Genomic DNA, 16426 nt, shown 5'->3' with positions numbered 1-16426 from the left:
TGATTATAATTCCTTCCTTATTTTTCTATGTATCATGGTTTTTATTTATCAGTAGTTTTTCTAAATACTTAAGCTCATTAGACACCAGATAGTGATATTGCAGAATGCCGTAGATAGAAAAAAGATTTTAAATCAGTCAGAGAAAAAAGACACGTGGTATATTAGGGCGCACCAGTTAGAAAGATTACTGATTTCTCAATACCAATCATGTAAGCCAGAGGATAGTATTGACATTGACCTACGACTGATCACACAGAAAAATGTTTTCAAGAGTAAGAGAAAACTTCATACAAATAAAAATGGAAAGCCCTTACTACAAATAGATTTGCAATGAATTTCTAACCAATGTACTCTAGGAAAAAATAAAATTATCTGTCTAAGACAGAGGAACAATAAGCAAACAAATTGGTAAATGTGTGTAAATTTAAGCAAATACTGATTGGATTAAAAATTAAATTTATAATATTTCTTCTGTTTTTGAGACAGGGTCTTACTCCGTTGTCAGGGTAAGAGTGCCTGGGCATCACAGTTCACAGCAACCTCAAACTCCTGGGTTCAAGCAATCCTCCTGCCTCGGCCTACTGAATACCTGGGACTACAGGTGCATGCCACCACACCCAGCTAATTTTTTTTATTTTTTTGTGGAGACAGGGTCTTGCTATGTTGACAGGCTGGTCTCAAACTCCTGAATTGGATCACACAATTCTCCCACATTGGCTGTCCAAAGTATTAGGATCATAGATGTAAGCCATTATGTCTGGCCTAATTTCTCATTTGTAAGGTTGAAAAATCAAGATAGAGCTAAAATTCTGAACAACAATGTTATATTGATTAGGAGAGGAATACTTGGTTAAAGTGCTCTATGATCCCCATATTGTTTAAGAGGAAGATAAAGTTATTGACTAATTTAGGATCTGTTAAGATAAACTACTTTAAATTGCACACAAACTTTATGGTACCCTGTATTGTATGTATATTAACATTTTGGGGGCAACTACTGGAAAAAAAATAATCTATAACTTACAAATTAGTAGAAAGGAAAAAAGAATAGAGAAAACATGCTAAATTTAAAAGAAGGGTAGAGAGAGGAAATAAGAAGCATTTAAAAAGCAACACAAACAAAAAGTATACAGAACATACAGTTAAGATGATAGAAATGGGCTGGGCGCAGTGGCTCACATCTGTAATCCTACAACTGTGGGAGGGCGAGCTGGGTGGATTGCCTGAGCTCAGGAGTTTGAGGCCAGCCTGAGCTAGAGCGAGAGCAGTGCAACTCCATCTCTAAAAATAGGCAGGCGTTGTGGCGGGTGTCTTAGCTACTTGGGAGGCTGAGGCAAGAGGATCACTTGAGCCCAAGAGTTTGAAGTTGCTGTGAGCTATCATTCCACGGCATTCTACCAAGGGTGACAAAGTGAGACTCTGTCTAAAAAAAAAAAAAAAAAGATAGAAATAAATCCAGAATATATCAATACTTAAATAGACTAAAATCTCCAGCTAAAATACAAAAGTTTTCAGATTGTATTTTTTTAAAAAGCTATAAGCAGTTTCTAAGAAACAATCCGAGATAGTAGAACATAGAAATGGTGAAAGTAAAACAATGAGAAAAATATATATCACATAGATACTTGCCCCCAAACCTTGTGTACCTACATTAATATTCAACAAAATTGACTTTAAAGCAGGAAAAAGAGGTTTTCTTAGAGACAGTCACTACAAATTCCTAGAAAAATAAAATTATCACTGACTCAAGAAGACAAACCATTTCACATGATCCCACGATTGTTAAAGATGTTGTATTGGTAGATAAAAATAGTCCTTTAAGGAAAACACTGGCAAAATTCTAACCAATATTTAAGGAACATTTAATTTCCAGCTTACATAACCTCTTCCATAAAATAGAAAAAAAGAAAAAAAGAAAAAAATTCCCCGCTCATTTTATGAGGCCAGTATAATCTTGACATGAAAATTGGATAGCACAAAAAGTCAGTATTTCTAATGAACACAGATGCAAAATCCTAAACAAAAGATTACCCAACCAAAATTCTATGATGTGTAAAAAAGATAATGCAGTCGGGCGGCACCTGTGGCTCAAAGGAGTGGGGCCCCGGCCCCATATACGGGAGGTGGCGGGTTCAAACCCGCCCCCCCAAAACAACAACAACAAACAAACAAAAAAGATAATGCTGTCTAAGTGTGGTTTATTCTAAGAATGTAAAGGGTCAACATTTAAAAGCTCTATTAACATAATTTTGCATTAACTGTTTAAAGGAAGAAAAAATCACATGGTTTTCTCAAGACTTGTTGAAAAGTATTTGATAACTTTAAAAACCATTTATAATTAAAAAAAAACTCTTCGCAAAGCAGGAATAGAGGGGGACTTGCTTTATGATAAGCAGTGTCTATAAATCTATTCAGCAGAGAAAAATTAAGCATTTTCTCTTTAAAATTGGGAACCATATGAAGATGCCTGTTATTGCCTTTACTATTAATGTTATACCGAAGGGGTTAGCCAGTACAATCAAACGAGAATTAGGCTGAGGCATCACGTACTTGGCAGCCCTGCCATTATTTGCAAATTATCTATCTCTCTAGAAATATGGACAAAGAACAGAGAATCTACAAAGAGCTTGAGATCCATTATCAAATCATTAGAATTACTGAGTTTAGCAAATGTATTGCATATAAAACGAGGGCCAAATGCATGTTTATACCTGAGGAATTGAGTACAGTTGTAAGAAAAATGCCATTTATAAAAGTGACAACAACAAAGATGCCGAGGAATAAATCTGACAAAAGATGTTCAAGACTTCATTAAAAAACTTACAAAATCTTGATTGAAAGATACCATAGAGGATCTATCTAAAGGAAGAAACAGCCCTTCTTCATGTTGTGAAGATGTGTATTCTTCCCAAATTAATTCAATGCAATCCCAATAAAAATCCCAACAGGACTTTTTGTGGAACTCAACATCCTGATTCCAAAATGTCAGTGGAATGGCAGAGAGCCAGATGTAGCTAAAACAACCCTGAAGACAAGAAATAAGTTGCTCTACTGGATGTTAGGACTTACTGACACAAGGTGTGGCACTGGTACAAAGATAGACAAACCAGTGGAACAGACTAGAGAGTGCAAAAACAGATCCACACATGTATAGACGCTTGATTTATTTAAAAAGTGGTATTGTATAACAATGGAAAAAGGATTGTGTTTTTAATAAGTTGTGCTGGCATTTTAGACTATCCATATGGGGAAAAAAAAACCTAAATGTGGTCCTTGTCTTACATACGAAAATGACTTCTAGATATTTTGATAAAAATTAAAAAAATACATTTATACGACTAATTTCTAAAATTAATTTCTGTCAAATATAAAGTCAAAAAAAATAAGGCTTCTAAATGACAAAGAATGACCTCGATTTGGGAAAAACTTTCGTAATAGAATGCAAAAAAACACAAACCATAAAGGAAAAAATGAACAAATCAAGAATTAATTTAGAAGTTCTAATTAATTAAGGACTTTTAAAATAAACATATTCTTAAGAGAATGAAAAGTCAAGCTATAGGGCGGCGCCTGTGGCTCAAGGAGTAGGGCGCCAGCCCCATATACCAGGGGTGGCGGGTTCAAGCCCAGCCTCTGCCAAAACTGCAAAAAAAAAAAAAGAAAAGAAAAGAAAAGAAAAGTCAAGCTACAATGTGGGAGAAGATATTTACAACACTTTCAGATAATAAAGGATTAGTATGCAGAATGTGTAAAGAATGCCTATAATGCCTATAATTTAAATCAACAAAGACAACAGAAAAATGAGCAAAAGACATTATTTCTCTGTATTTCATGGACAGAAATAATAAATAATCAAGAAATATGGGAATGGTTAAAAAAGATGCTTTGCCTTATTCATAATCAGGGAAATGCATCTTTTCTTATATTTCTTGGCCATTTCTGTCCATGCCCCTCCCTTTTTCAGCATTATACCCCTGAGTCATATCACCTTGTTCATCAAGATGTCTAGCGCTCTGTCTCCATCATGGCCCTCAGGAGGAGCTACTGTCTTGTGGAATATAATGAGAGGCATTCCTAAAAGTTATTTATAGAATTGTCACTTTCACCCAAATGTGTGTTCCCACCCTGTCCCCATGCCCTGGGATGGCACTGTCATGATTTTCTGCTGAGTAGAAAGAAGGCTGTCTCTCAAATGGGTGCCTCGTTTTGCCTTTCAGTTGTCATCATTACTATTTATTGAGTCATTATGCTAAGTATGTCATAGATGGTATCTCATTTAATCCTTACGCATCTACAAAAGTGAGAGTTTTGGTTTTCTTTTCACAGATGGGGACACTGAGACCTAGGGATAGTCAGTGACTTCCATGAGGCTGCATTGTTAAATGGTGGACCTGGGATTTGAATCGAGTTTGTCTTCAAAGTCTGTGCTCTCCTTCATTGCTGTGTTATGCTCCTGCCCTCTGTAGCCTGGGCTAATAGTAATTGCTAACTTACCTTGAGCCCCTCTAGGACTGTATGAACCCTACTTCAGAACAGCCATGCAATTAGGATATCCTTATCCTTGTCATAGAAAAGTGAAAGTGAAAGTTAACAATTTCATGGGACCTGCTAGTGGCTGGGCCAGTTCCTTCAGTGTGTGGTCCTAAATCTAGCTGTCTTAACCTCTCTGTACGGTCCCCCCAGTTCTTCCTCTTTGTAGCTAGCTCAGTGACCCCAGTTCTTGCCAAACTGTATGATAGAAGTTGACACTCTAAAACACATCACAAGCAGACCTCTTGCAAAGCCAGTTTCATTGGAAAGATAAATAATTTTCTTGGGAGAAGCAGCAACTGGGCCCTAGGCCCTAGGAATGGAGGGCTCCCTGCACAGCCTAATTCGGCCCCCCTCCCATCTCACTATGGCATGAAGCAACCTTTACATTGTGCTGACCTAGGATTTCTTCTTTTCAGAATTGAGTAACACAGGTCAAGAGATTCTGGGCTGGGAAGATGCACAGGATGTGGCGTTAAGTCCACAGGCAGTGGGGGACATGGAAGAGGTCATTAGAGCAAGAAACCTTCTGGGGTTGGCAGAAAGCTTCCAACTTGGAAGTGCCGGTTGAGTGTTGGGTCCTAGGAAGTCAGTGGTCAACTGTCCTCCAAATCTCACCTTTCTTTCACTCCATTTCAGACCAAAAGGAGCCAGGTTCTTTGAAGAAATGAAGGGTCAGGGCAAGAGATGTACAAGATGGGCCCAGGAGATTGTGTTATGGGCAGAAAACAAGGAAACTATCAAAGATTAATGAGGTCACGTCAAAGGAATCAGGCAGAATGTCGTCTCGTTCAACTTTCGCTAGGATGACTCGAAGTTTTCACAGCCCAGCACATGACCCCAAATGACCACAAGTGAGCCTCACATACTGATTTGAGGATTACAAATAAACTTTAGTGAGTAGACAAAATTTTAAATATGGAATCTGTGAGTACTGGAGATTGACCGTATATGGATCATAACACTCACATCCTCAGTGTTGGAAAAGTTACACCATAGGGTAAAGTTAGAGGGGTGTTGTAACTATCTGATTGGAAGAAGCTAAAGGGGGGACAACATGATTTAAGGATAGGGAGGATTGCTATGTAGAGAAAACCAGTGACTCTGTATCACCGTCTTCTGGGGAAGAGCCAGTGGGAACATGCTCCACTCGCACTTGCAAGAGTTATGGTTAGAAACAAGGAAAACTTTCAGACTGTGAAGGTTAAGAGCTGTAGGTTACTGAGGGAGATGGGAGTGTCCTTTTCTCTTCAAAACCTTCTCATCAGGAAAGAAAGCCATCTACTTGGAGTGGCTGAGAAAAGTAGTTCCCAAACATTTTTGGTCCTGTGGTCTATAAGGAGTTTTTAAAATAGCAATGTTTATACTATATTCCTGGTGTTCTGGGTTACATAATACATTTCCAAAAGTTCTGATGGTGATTATTTAAACTTCAGGGTTGGGTGTAAATGGTAAAGCAAGTGTCAGCTCCTTGAATGTTCCTCAGTGTTAGCTGGGGCCTCGGGCTTCCTTGGAGGTTTGGGTAAGTGTGTCTTGAACCTCCACTTTGTAACCTCTGAGAGGGCAGAGTCCAGTGGGCTCCTGGCAGTTCCCTTCTGTATGTTTCTCCACCTTTCCTCACCCCTGTGCTTTCCACACTTTGACTTCCGGGGGTGTGGGTTCAGTTCCCTATATAAATCAAGATAGGAACCTCTGCTCTCTACCAGACTGTTACTTGCCTCAAGCATTTCACAAGTTCACCAGTAAAGAGTTCTGTGAGGGTCAGGTCACCCAGAGGGAGCAAGCTGGGTTTGTGGCCGTCTGCCTGGCTTCTTCCACTACTCCTCTTTGGTTTCAGTTTGAGCCCTCCTTCCTTTTTTAAGTAAACCAGCAGATTTTTCTTTCTTCCCCTTTTCTCCTAGAAAGCAATCTTATTCACCCCCAGAGAGAAAGTACTCTTTCTGTAATTCAAGACTTTTTTTTCGGTGGTGGTGGGGTCACTGTGGTAGTTAATATAATTACAGGGAAGCTTTCTCATTTTTTTAAGTTTGGGTTTTCCTTTTGAAGAGAGAAGTTTCTGCCATGTCAAAGAGTTAAAGAGTAAGCTCACTTGGCTACATATGCGTAAAGTTTTAAAGATTACTCTGTATCAGTAACAACAACTAATCTGAAGAAAGTCCTATTTTTCCCTTGGTGTAACAGCCTTGGCATGAGGGAGAAGTTGATTCTTTCTGGACAGACCTTGGGAAGAGGGCAAGAGACCAGATCATACAGAAAGCAGTCAAAACCATCTGGTGTGATTGGACCCATGCTTATAGGAACATGGGAGAAAGAAATAGTTTGGGAAGAGAAGGAGGATGAGGATGCTAGAATTATAAATCAAGTGGAAAAGGGCCCTTTTCATTCTAAGACGTTTTTTGGCTCATATTTCACATTTGCCTCACATTTCTGAATTTCCTCACATCTCTGACATTGTGACTCCTCTCACATTAGAAAGCTTCCTTTAGTTGCATTCAGCTGGGTGGTAGTCATGACCTTCTGTGAACTCCCTCTGATATGATTAAGAAAGTACTAGCATCAAAATCCTCTAGACTTTGAGAAATATGGTATATGACGAACTGTAGCTTGGGAAACTTACCTAAACTATCCTTAGTAAGAGTCAAACTCAAGAGATTTCTGGATATGGGAATACTATTCCCAAATAAAGCCACCTGTTGGAAGTATTGAGGGGTGGCTACTATCTGTCTGGGGAAGAGGCCTTATCAGGTCCAGGTGCCGGCAAAGGAAACTAGCTGGCCCAAGGCATGAAGAAGAGCAGGGCTAAGGGTGAGGTCGGACTGCTGGGCAACAGCTGGATATGGGTTTAATAACAATAGTGGGTAGAAGGGAAGGCAAATGCCAGAGAAATGTGGGTGAAGCTGAGACCCAGCGCTGAACCAGTAAAGGATGGGGCCCTAAAAACATGGAGAGGTGAGGACAGGATTTGAGGGGAAGAGGTAGGTTATATATCCCCAGTCACTACCAACAAATGAGAAGGCTCATTTGGGAAGCCCCCCAGCATCAATAGCTAATAGAAGAAAAGAGAGCTCAGCAGAAAGTTTCAAAGGGAAAGTGCAGGGTCCTGGCTGTCAGCCCCAGGAGCCTGGAGGATGGTGAAGGAAGGGAAAACAGATTTCCCAGAGAAAGAGCCAGGGGATATGTTGGAGGTGGCTGTACATCAATGATATAATTTTGACTTGGATATAGGACCATGAACTAGAGGCCCAAATAGAAATAACTTCTCCCAGCAGAGCAAAGAGATCTGGGGCCCTGTCAACGAAGTTTAACCTGAAGTTAGGTTTACTCCAGCTCCCAGAGACGATAATGGGAACCTTCCTTCTCCAGGCTCCCAGTAAGGGTCCCGGAAGAAGATGGAATTCACAGAAAGATGAATTCACCTAGGAGCAGAGACAGAGGGAGGCTCAGGAACATGGTTGTTGCAAGTGTCCACTATCGGGGGCTTAGCCAGCAGAGCTGAGTGTGCAGGTCAGCACCGCACATAGTCCTCTGTGCAGAATCTGTGCACCCTACACCAAGAGAAGATGTGAGTCAACTCGTTTATGGAGGAACCCCACGGGAGGTAACAGAGGCACCAAGACGGGAGAGGCTGCTCCCCAAGAGATCATTCCCTGTGGCTTCTGGGTCACTGTGGAGCAATTCTGGGATCCCGAGTTACCAAGGGTGGGCAGGGGACAAGGTACCAGTTTCATCACAGACCTTGCAACTGGCCCTTTGTTTCTCATCCCTCCAGAGGCAACAGAGATCTAAGTCATCCTGATTTGGAAAGTGATTGAAAGAAAGCAGAGTATGGGGTGGCGCCTGTGGCTCAGTGAGTAGGGCGCCAGCCCCATATGCTGAGGGTGGCGGGTTCAAAACCAGCCCTGGCCAAACTGCAACCAAAAAATAGCCGGGTGTTGTGGCGGGCGCCTGTGGTCCCAGCAGCTCGGGAGGCTGAGGCAAGAGAATCTCGTAAGCCCAAGAGTTAGAAGTTGCTGTGAGCCGTGTGACGCCATGGCACTCTACCGAGGGCGGTACAGTGAGACTCTGTCTCTACAAAAAAAAAAAAAAAAAAAAGAAAGAAAGCAGAGTTAAACAGCATGAGAAGCTCTTACCCTGACACAGAAAGATGACTACAGGGAGACTCTGTCTCTACAAAAAAAAAAAAAAAAAAGAAAGAAAGAAAGCAGAGTTAAACAGCATGAGAAGCTCTTACCCTGACACGATTGAGGCACACACAGGTGGGACCATGGAAGTGTTTGCTTGCCCTCTTGATCTCACTGAGTGAGTTGCTGAGTTTCCCAGCCATGTGTGATCTCTCTTGGTGCAGTCACCTTCCCGGCTCTATGATACAGCTGCATTTTCACCACCAAACACACATTTTATATTTGATGCAGATGGCTGGAATTGCTCTAAAGGACAAGCAGTCCATTGCCTGTGAGAGGAGTGTTCACACACCCCTCCTCATGTTCATTCAGATAGGTTCATTTAGATCAGGCATGAAGTGCTTAAATACATTGCTGCAGTTAATATCTTGATTAGTCATAGGCTGAAATTAAGCTGGAAAAATGTTCAAAATGTTGCCTCTTTTAAGAGACAGCACAACCAAAATGAGAAGGTACCGAGATGAGTCTGTGAGCACTCCTTCCTGGCTGGGCTTAAGCCTTTAGCATGCATTAATTCATTTAATCCTCATTTAATTATGACATGGGCTCTTCTATTATGACTATTCCCCCATGGAACCTGCAGCAAAGAGAGAGTAAATACAGAGAATGCCAAAAAATGTACACTCGTTTTAAGAAAGGAAAACACTGTATTAAAATTATAATACTGTCTCAGCACCCAGAGCACAATGGTTACAGCAATGGCCACATACATGGAGGCCAGCAAGTTTGAAGCTGGCCCAGGCCAGCTAAACAACAATAACAACTGCAACAAAAAATAGCCAGACGTTGTGGTGGGCGCCTGTAGTTCCAGTTACTTGGGAGGCTGAGGCAAGAGAATCGGTTAAGCCCAAGAGTTAGAGGTTGCTGTGAGTGGTGATGCCATAGCACTCTACTGAGGGTGACTTAGTGAAACTCTGTCTCAAAAAAAAATGTATATATATATTATTGATATATAAATAAAAAAATTATAATACTCAAATCACATTTGACTTCTGCAATTACAAGAGATACAAGATATAATATTCAAGATAACAAACAGTATAGATATATATTATTACAATTTTAATAGTTTCTTCCTTTCTTAAAATATGTATACATTTTTTTGGCACCCCTGTATATGACCAAGATTACCTAAGTGTCAATTTAAGTAGCAGGGCCAGGACATGAATGTGGGAGGCTTGACCCCAGGGTCTGGGCTCTTAACCACTCTGCCATTCCGTCTCCATTTCACAGAGGCTGCTGTGTCTAGTGGTCAACCCTTGGGATGTCACTCAAATGCCTGTTGTGGCTTGAGGACGCCCAATAAATGACACTCTATTTCCGTGCCTGAGTTTTTTCTTTATTTTTTGTTTTGTTTTTTGAGATAGAGTCTCACTCTGTTGCCCCCACTACAGTGCTGTTGCATCATAGCTCACAGCAACCTCAGTCTCTTGGCCTCAGCCTCCTGAGTAGCTAGGACTACAAGTGCCCACCATGACTCCCTGCTAGTTTTTCTATTTTTAGTAAAGACAGGATCTCACTCTTGCTCAGGCTGGTCTTGAAAGCGTGAGCTCGGGCCACCAGCCTTGGCCTCTCAGAGCGCTAGGATTATAGGCATGAGCCGCCAGGCCCTGCCCGTGCCTGAATTTTGAATCAATGGAGAAATAAGACAAGAGTGTAAGGCAAGCCGAAGTCCAAAATGCCACATTTGTTGTTGATAGAAACTGATGTTGAGATCTAAAGTCCAGAATTAAAGAAACTTCACTGTTGAGAGTTAGGACTCCAGGGACGGATTGCCTGGGTGGGAATCCCAACTTTACCCTTTGCTAACTGGGAGACCTGATCAACTTATTTATCCCTCTGAGACTCAGACTCCTGCATTGTTGTGAAGATTAAATGAGTTACTATCTGGGAAGCACTTAGAATAGTTGTTGGCACGTGGTTGAGTTCTCAGACAAGATCAGCTGTTATCTGACTTTTAACCATGTAGTCCCCATGGACTACATAGAGCCCCTGCCTGCCTCCCGGAGGGCTCGCCTCTGAAGACGTGCTGCCCTGAGGAGCAGGGAGTGGAAGTCATGCTTCCTGAAGGCCGCTCACTTCCCAGGGAAAGAAGGAAGACAAGAGCTGGGCTTCACCGGTGGAATTCTCCTTACACCCCTACCTGGGAGGGGAGAAGCCAGGAATGCTGGGCTCGAAGCTTCCACTACATGGCATGAAAACACGCGCCTGCCCATGCTCCCATCCCCAGTGTACTGGGCACCAGCTTCCTGAAAGCCCTGCTCTAGAAACCCAGGGATCTGTCATTGAGCAAATTTAGCAGTTGGGAAGTGTTACATGTTTTGTTTGCTTTCTGATCCTAGAACTAGATCATATTATATAAGAAAAGATGAGAGGAATCAAATTGTCTGGCCTGGAAACTCAATGCATGATACAACCTGATAGGGGAGGAGGGGCAGTGACGTAGCACTGGTAAGCACATGAGAAAAGATTATAGGTGGGGACAGGTGGCCAGAGACTCTTTAAGAGAGAAAGGATGAAAGTGCAGCTTTTTATATTAACTAGAATTATAGTTGACCATGAATAATTCTCCCTTTATCATCATCATCATCATCATTATGATTGTAATAGATAAAACTTGATTGTCAAAGAAAAATTCATATTGTTTTTCAGTAGTAAAAGCAGGGGAAGCTTCTGTTCTGCTACTGTGGGCCTGCCCTGTGCCGGGTAAGGGGGCCCAAAGATGAACAGGGACAGTCCCTGCTCCTGGAGAGAGGACAACGGATGAGAAAGCTTGAAGGAAGTGACACCTGGGCAGAGTTTAGGAGAGAGGAGGAAGAGCCTATCAGATAAACAGGCAGACAGCACGAGCGAAGGCCTCAAGGTTGGAGAAGGCTCGGAACAACAGAGCAGCTGAGAGCCCAAGCGCTTCCAAGGGAAAGAGGGTGAAGATGAGCCTGGAAAGGTGGGCAGGGGCCAGCGGCAAGGAAGTGAAGATGACAGATGGTGGGATGGGGCGTCAACGAAGCTGTTTCAGCAGGGGAATGATATGCCGAAGTACTCTGGTAGCAGGGCAGCAACTGGGCTGGAGAATGAAGTATTTTGCGGAGTTATCTTTTGAAATGAGAGCCTTCAAGGTAATGATGGACCTTAACAGAGCATCATCAGAAGGGGTGCCCTCATGGAACACATAGTTTGGGTATTTCATTTCAGGTTAATAAAGAAAAACATAATAATAATAGAAAAAAACAAATGGCTAATGGGCTCAGCGCCCGTAGTGCAGTGGTTACAGTGCCAGCCATATACACTGAGGGGGGTGGGTTCGAACCTGGCCTGGGCCAGCTAAACAACAATGACAACTGCAACAACAACAACAAAAATAGCCGGACATTGTGGCAGGCATCTGTGGTCCCAGCTACTTGGGAGGCTGAGGCAAGAGAATCACTTGGGCTGAAGAGTTTGAGATTGCTGTGAGCTGTGACGCCATGGCACTCTACCGAGGACAACTTACTGGGACTCTGTCTCAAATAATAATAATCATCATGATAATAATAATAATAAAAAGAAAGGAAGGAAGGAAGGATGGACATGGCTAATGAAGTCTGGTCTCCACCTAACATCATCTCCTAGGTTACCTCTCCTTGCCTCAGGACAGCAACCTGGTCATTATCCACTGACAGTCGTCACTCTTGGACAATGCCCTTCAGGGGAGCAAGTGTTTTTGTCTTTCTTATTCATCACTATCTCCCAGTTGCTTGCTCAGTGTCTGGCACTAGAAGATGCTCAATCAATACCTCTTGAATTAAGAGCAAGAGTCACACTGGAGGCATGATCAGAGACGGAGCCAGGGATATGATTTTCCTCCTGGTAGGTCACTATAAATGAAACCCAGAGGCTGGAAGAGTTCCCTGAAAGACAAGGGGTTTTAATCCGGGTCTGTCAGGTGCTCCCTGGATATGTTTCACCCTGGTGTGCCTTGCTTTCCTCATCTGTGAGGTGAGGTACCTGGACAAAATGATTACTAGGTCTCTCCCTCCAATCCTAGCATTTTATGCATGAAAAAGTAGGCTTTGCCTGCTACTCTCCTTTCTCTCGGGCTGCTGTGTTTCAGAAAGACACGGCCACTGGCAAAGAGAGAAGAAAGCATCATGATTTTAGCCCGAGAAATTGAAGGACTCTTATAAAGATACAAGATATTTAAACAGAGAGTACAGATCTGGACTGCCTGGAATTTGTTCTGGGAAAGAAATATTTATTCTTACAGGACGAAGTAAACTGAGTTCCAATCACTTTTTTTTTTTTTTTTTTTTTGTAGAGACAGAGTCTCACTGTACCGCCCTCGGGTAGAGTGCCGTGGCGTCACACGGCTCACAGCAACCTCTAACTCTTGGGCTTACGCGATTCTCTTGCCTCAGCCTAAAAAGCAAGATCTTTTTTCCAGAAAACATCTTCCAGAAGCAAGAGGGGGGCTCCAGCAGCATGAATACCAGAGAGAAAGGGTGAGAAGCAGCCCTGCCTCCTCCCAGGTCCCCGTGGATACTGCCGAGATTTGGCGAACTGAGACTTGTCCACTGCCTCCCTGCTTCACACTCCAGGACAGGCCCCAAGCAGAGCCTCTGCCAGGATCCTGCCCCCCACGTTCCTGTGTGCAGCTGGGCAGCAGGAGGTGATGAGTGGGAGGATTGCTCTGAGGGGAAAAAGCCCAACCAGCAAACTACTTACCGGAGGTCTCTTCCAGACGAACTGGATTGGGAACTTCTGGCTATAAAAGAGAGAGGTCTCATCCGGTGGGAACTCAGGGTCCACATAAAGAACTTTCTTTTCTAGACATTTCTTGTGAAGCTGCTCATAAGTCTTTTCTTTCACTCCAATTATAGGAAAATTGCGGCTGATGATGGCTGAATAGATGCCACTTGGGTTTCCGCCCCCAGCCTCGATGGTCTTGCTCTGGGCTGGCTGAGGAACGGGCCCTGGGGACCTGGGCTCAGCCCCTGTCCGTGGGGCCACAGACGCACTAATGACAGTTGGCATGGCAGGCAACTTTGGAAGGAAAACGTTTTTCTTTACAGAAAACAAGATACGGCTACCTTCAAGGAAAGGAAGCAACTGCAAAGAGGAAGTTGGAGGGATTCTGTCATCTGAGAGAAAAATGTCCACATTCAATTCAAAGTCTAAAGCCCATCAGAAGGTCGTCCAGCTCATATCCAGCTTGAAAACTGAGTTGTGATACGTTTTCCTGAGGAAGGAGCACTAAAGGGTTTCTAAAGCAACTTTTACTTGGGGGGCTCCTACCAGCAGCTTGAATGCCAGAGAGAGAGAAAGTGAGGGTTGTGTTTCAGTGGCCTGAAGAAGCTTGAGCCAGGAAAACTAAAAATAGATGTGAAGAAAGATCGTGAGTATGACAGCAAGACAGACTGCATGGCAGAGGGAGGAGGACGTGGCCAGGGACATTCTGTGTTGCCACAAAGTGCTGGTGTAGTCAGGAAAAGCAAGGGGAGTATCTGAGTAAGGTGCACACTAAAAATTAGCCATGAACTGCTATGAACTCTTGAATAAGCAGCTATGTAGACTATCAAACTATTCACCACAAAATTAATGGAAAACAATATCGAAAAAAAGCTAGCTAGGGTGAATATTCTAGGGGAATATTCTGTGCCTTTTAGAGAACATGTTTGCCTTCTAAAACTGTAGGATATCAGAACATCATTCGGTAATGGATTCAGCATCTTTTCTAGGTGTTCTGGTGTCAGCAGCAGTCAGTGGAAATGTCTGGTGGAAAATGGCACTCAGCAGAATCCTCAGTGGAGAGAATCACCGTCTCTTCTTGCCCACTTGACCTAGCCTCTCCCCACCCCCAGAATAAACACTACAACCAAATCTGCTACACAAAGGGCACCTGACTACACTAAGTCTTCACTAACATCCTTGGTAGATAGGCTCTTGGAAACTGCTACTTTAAACAACGTGACACACAGTAGAATGAAACCAATCTTACTGCTGGTTAATTTACATAAACAAGAGTTAAGTTCCTACAGCATCCAGTAGGTCGTTTTGCTTCAAGTTACGGTTTCCGAGGACATACTGATGATGTTAAGTGAGGGCTCACCATCCAGGTTACATGCTGACTGTTCACACAGTCAATGCCATATTAGGCATCTGAGACAGGTTGGAATTGGATACCGAAGCAGGTTGGCTGTCAAGGTGTTGGTCTCAGGCTCTTAGATGAGAGCATCAGTGGCTCTGAGGAAGGGAACTGCCAGCCTGACCCCCACCTTGTCTCCTACCACGGTATCTGCTCCCTGGGCTGTAAGAAGATCTTGCATCTCAAAGGTGGCCGAGCAGCAGCGTGTCTCAGACTGCAGCCATGCCTGTTCTTGTGTGACCAGTCTCAACAATCTAAGATTAGAGGCTATGGGAGAAGGTGGGCAGTGACAGTGACACAGGGAGCACCACAAGGCTCACAATTTCTGGGGTTGCCGCTTTGAAGAACCCTGTGTCTGGGCTTGCAGGGACCATCGTCTTGGACTTCTGTCCCTCCAAGAAAATCCCCACAGACTTGTACTAGTCTTGGAGTGGCAGGATAGAGGAGAGCAGTCTCTGGAAGCTGACCAGCTCAGTTCCAAGTGTAGGTTGGCCACTTCCTGGCTGTGTTTGTATAACTTTAGTTTAGAAACTTCCTTTCTTTCTGTCTCAGTTTTCTCACCTATGAAATGGGTACAATGACAGTCATTCAGTTATTGGATTGTTGTAAGGATTAAATTAATTTATAGAAGAGGCTGAATGATACATTCACTCACCGATATGAATAAGCATTCACTATGAGCACTTACTGAATATCTTCCATGAGCACGGGGATAGGTGTAAGCTGCCCAGGCTCATGTGGCTTCCAGTCAGAGGCCTGCCTATCTGCCTGCACTCAAAGAGATTCTAAAAAGATGGAATTCCATCCTCAAACTCACCCATGGCACAGACAGCAAAGTTTGAGTCCTAGCCCAGTGCTCTATACCACCTTGACTCATGTTTTGTTTCTGTGTATTTAATTTCCTGTTTGCCCAGAAGATGGTGAAAGTGGGACTGGGTTCCCATTCTACCCTCACGGTTAAGCATAGAGAAAGCCCTTAATAAACATGTGTTATATATCCATTGAATGGAATTTTTCTATGTGAAGAGAAGTTCCTTACACCTAGGGCTTTGCCAATTCTATCAATGTTTCTTGGCTGGTTCGCTCCTGGGGGAGGAGCTGTCTCTGGGCCACACACCTGCCGAGCTTTCTTCCCTCGGCTGTCTAAGCCAGCACCATCTGTCAGTAACCAAGAGCAGAGCAGAGCGGGAATGGAAAACACATAGGGCAGGGTGCTGTTCATTTGCTCTATCATTTCTTGGGGATAAAACATCCTCTCAGGCAGTGCCTGTGGTTCAAAGGAATAGGGCGCCGGCCCCATATGCCAGAGGTGGTGGGTTCAAACCCAGCCCCTGCCAAAAACTGAAAACAAACAAACAAAAAGCATCCTCTCAGATTTGTAGGTCAAAATTCAGGTTTATTCAACGGCACAGCTGTGGCAACCAAAGCTATCAGGAGACATCCAATTTGAGCTCACGAACCAAGGACAGGTAACAAGCATACAAAAAGCTACACAATTCAATTCCCAGAAACCTCTTCAAGGATAAAGAACTTGTTTCTATAACATGTTTCAGCCAAGGTCCTGTAGTATCTGTGGCTGGAATGGTTTCTCTTG

General features: G+C 43.1%; 2 protein-coding genes across 7 annotated transcripts in view; both read right to left on the bottom strand.

Annotated features, from left to right (window-relative positions):
• Positions 1–15800, bottom strand: part of CAPN3 (calpain 3) — a 53026-nt gene extending 37226 nt beyond the window's left edge. For all 3 annotated transcript variants that reach the window (XM_053593628.1, XM_053593629.1, XM_053593630.1), the window contains exon 1: positions 13413–15800. In XM_053593628.1, coding sequence (XP_053449603.1) covers positions 13413–13721 — 309 coding nt within the window. In that variant the 5' untranslated portion in view covers positions 13722–15800. The remainder of the gene's footprint in view (positions 1–13412) is intronic.
• A 414-nt stretch (positions 15801–16214) lies between these two features.
• The window catches only part of GANC (glucosidase alpha, neutral C), a 75088-nt gene continuing 74876 nt past the window's right edge, over positions 16215–16426 (bottom strand). For all 4 annotated transcript variants that reach the window (XM_053593624.1, XM_053593623.1, XM_053593625.1 and 1 more), the window contains one exon: positions 16215–16362. The gene's annotated coding sequence lies outside the window, so the exon portion shown is untranslated. The remainder of the gene's footprint in view (positions 16363–16426) is intronic.

The sequence above is a fragment of the Nycticebus coucang genome, chromosome 6, assembly GCF_027406575.1.
Source record: "Nycticebus coucang isolate mNycCou1 chromosome 6, mNycCou1.pri, whole genome shotgun sequence".
Taxonomy (NCBI): Eukaryota; Metazoa; Chordata; class Mammalia; order Primates; family Lorisidae; genus Nycticebus; species Nycticebus coucang.
Note: the sequence above shows the minus strand (reverse complement) of the source record. Positions and strands in the feature narration are given on the sequence as shown.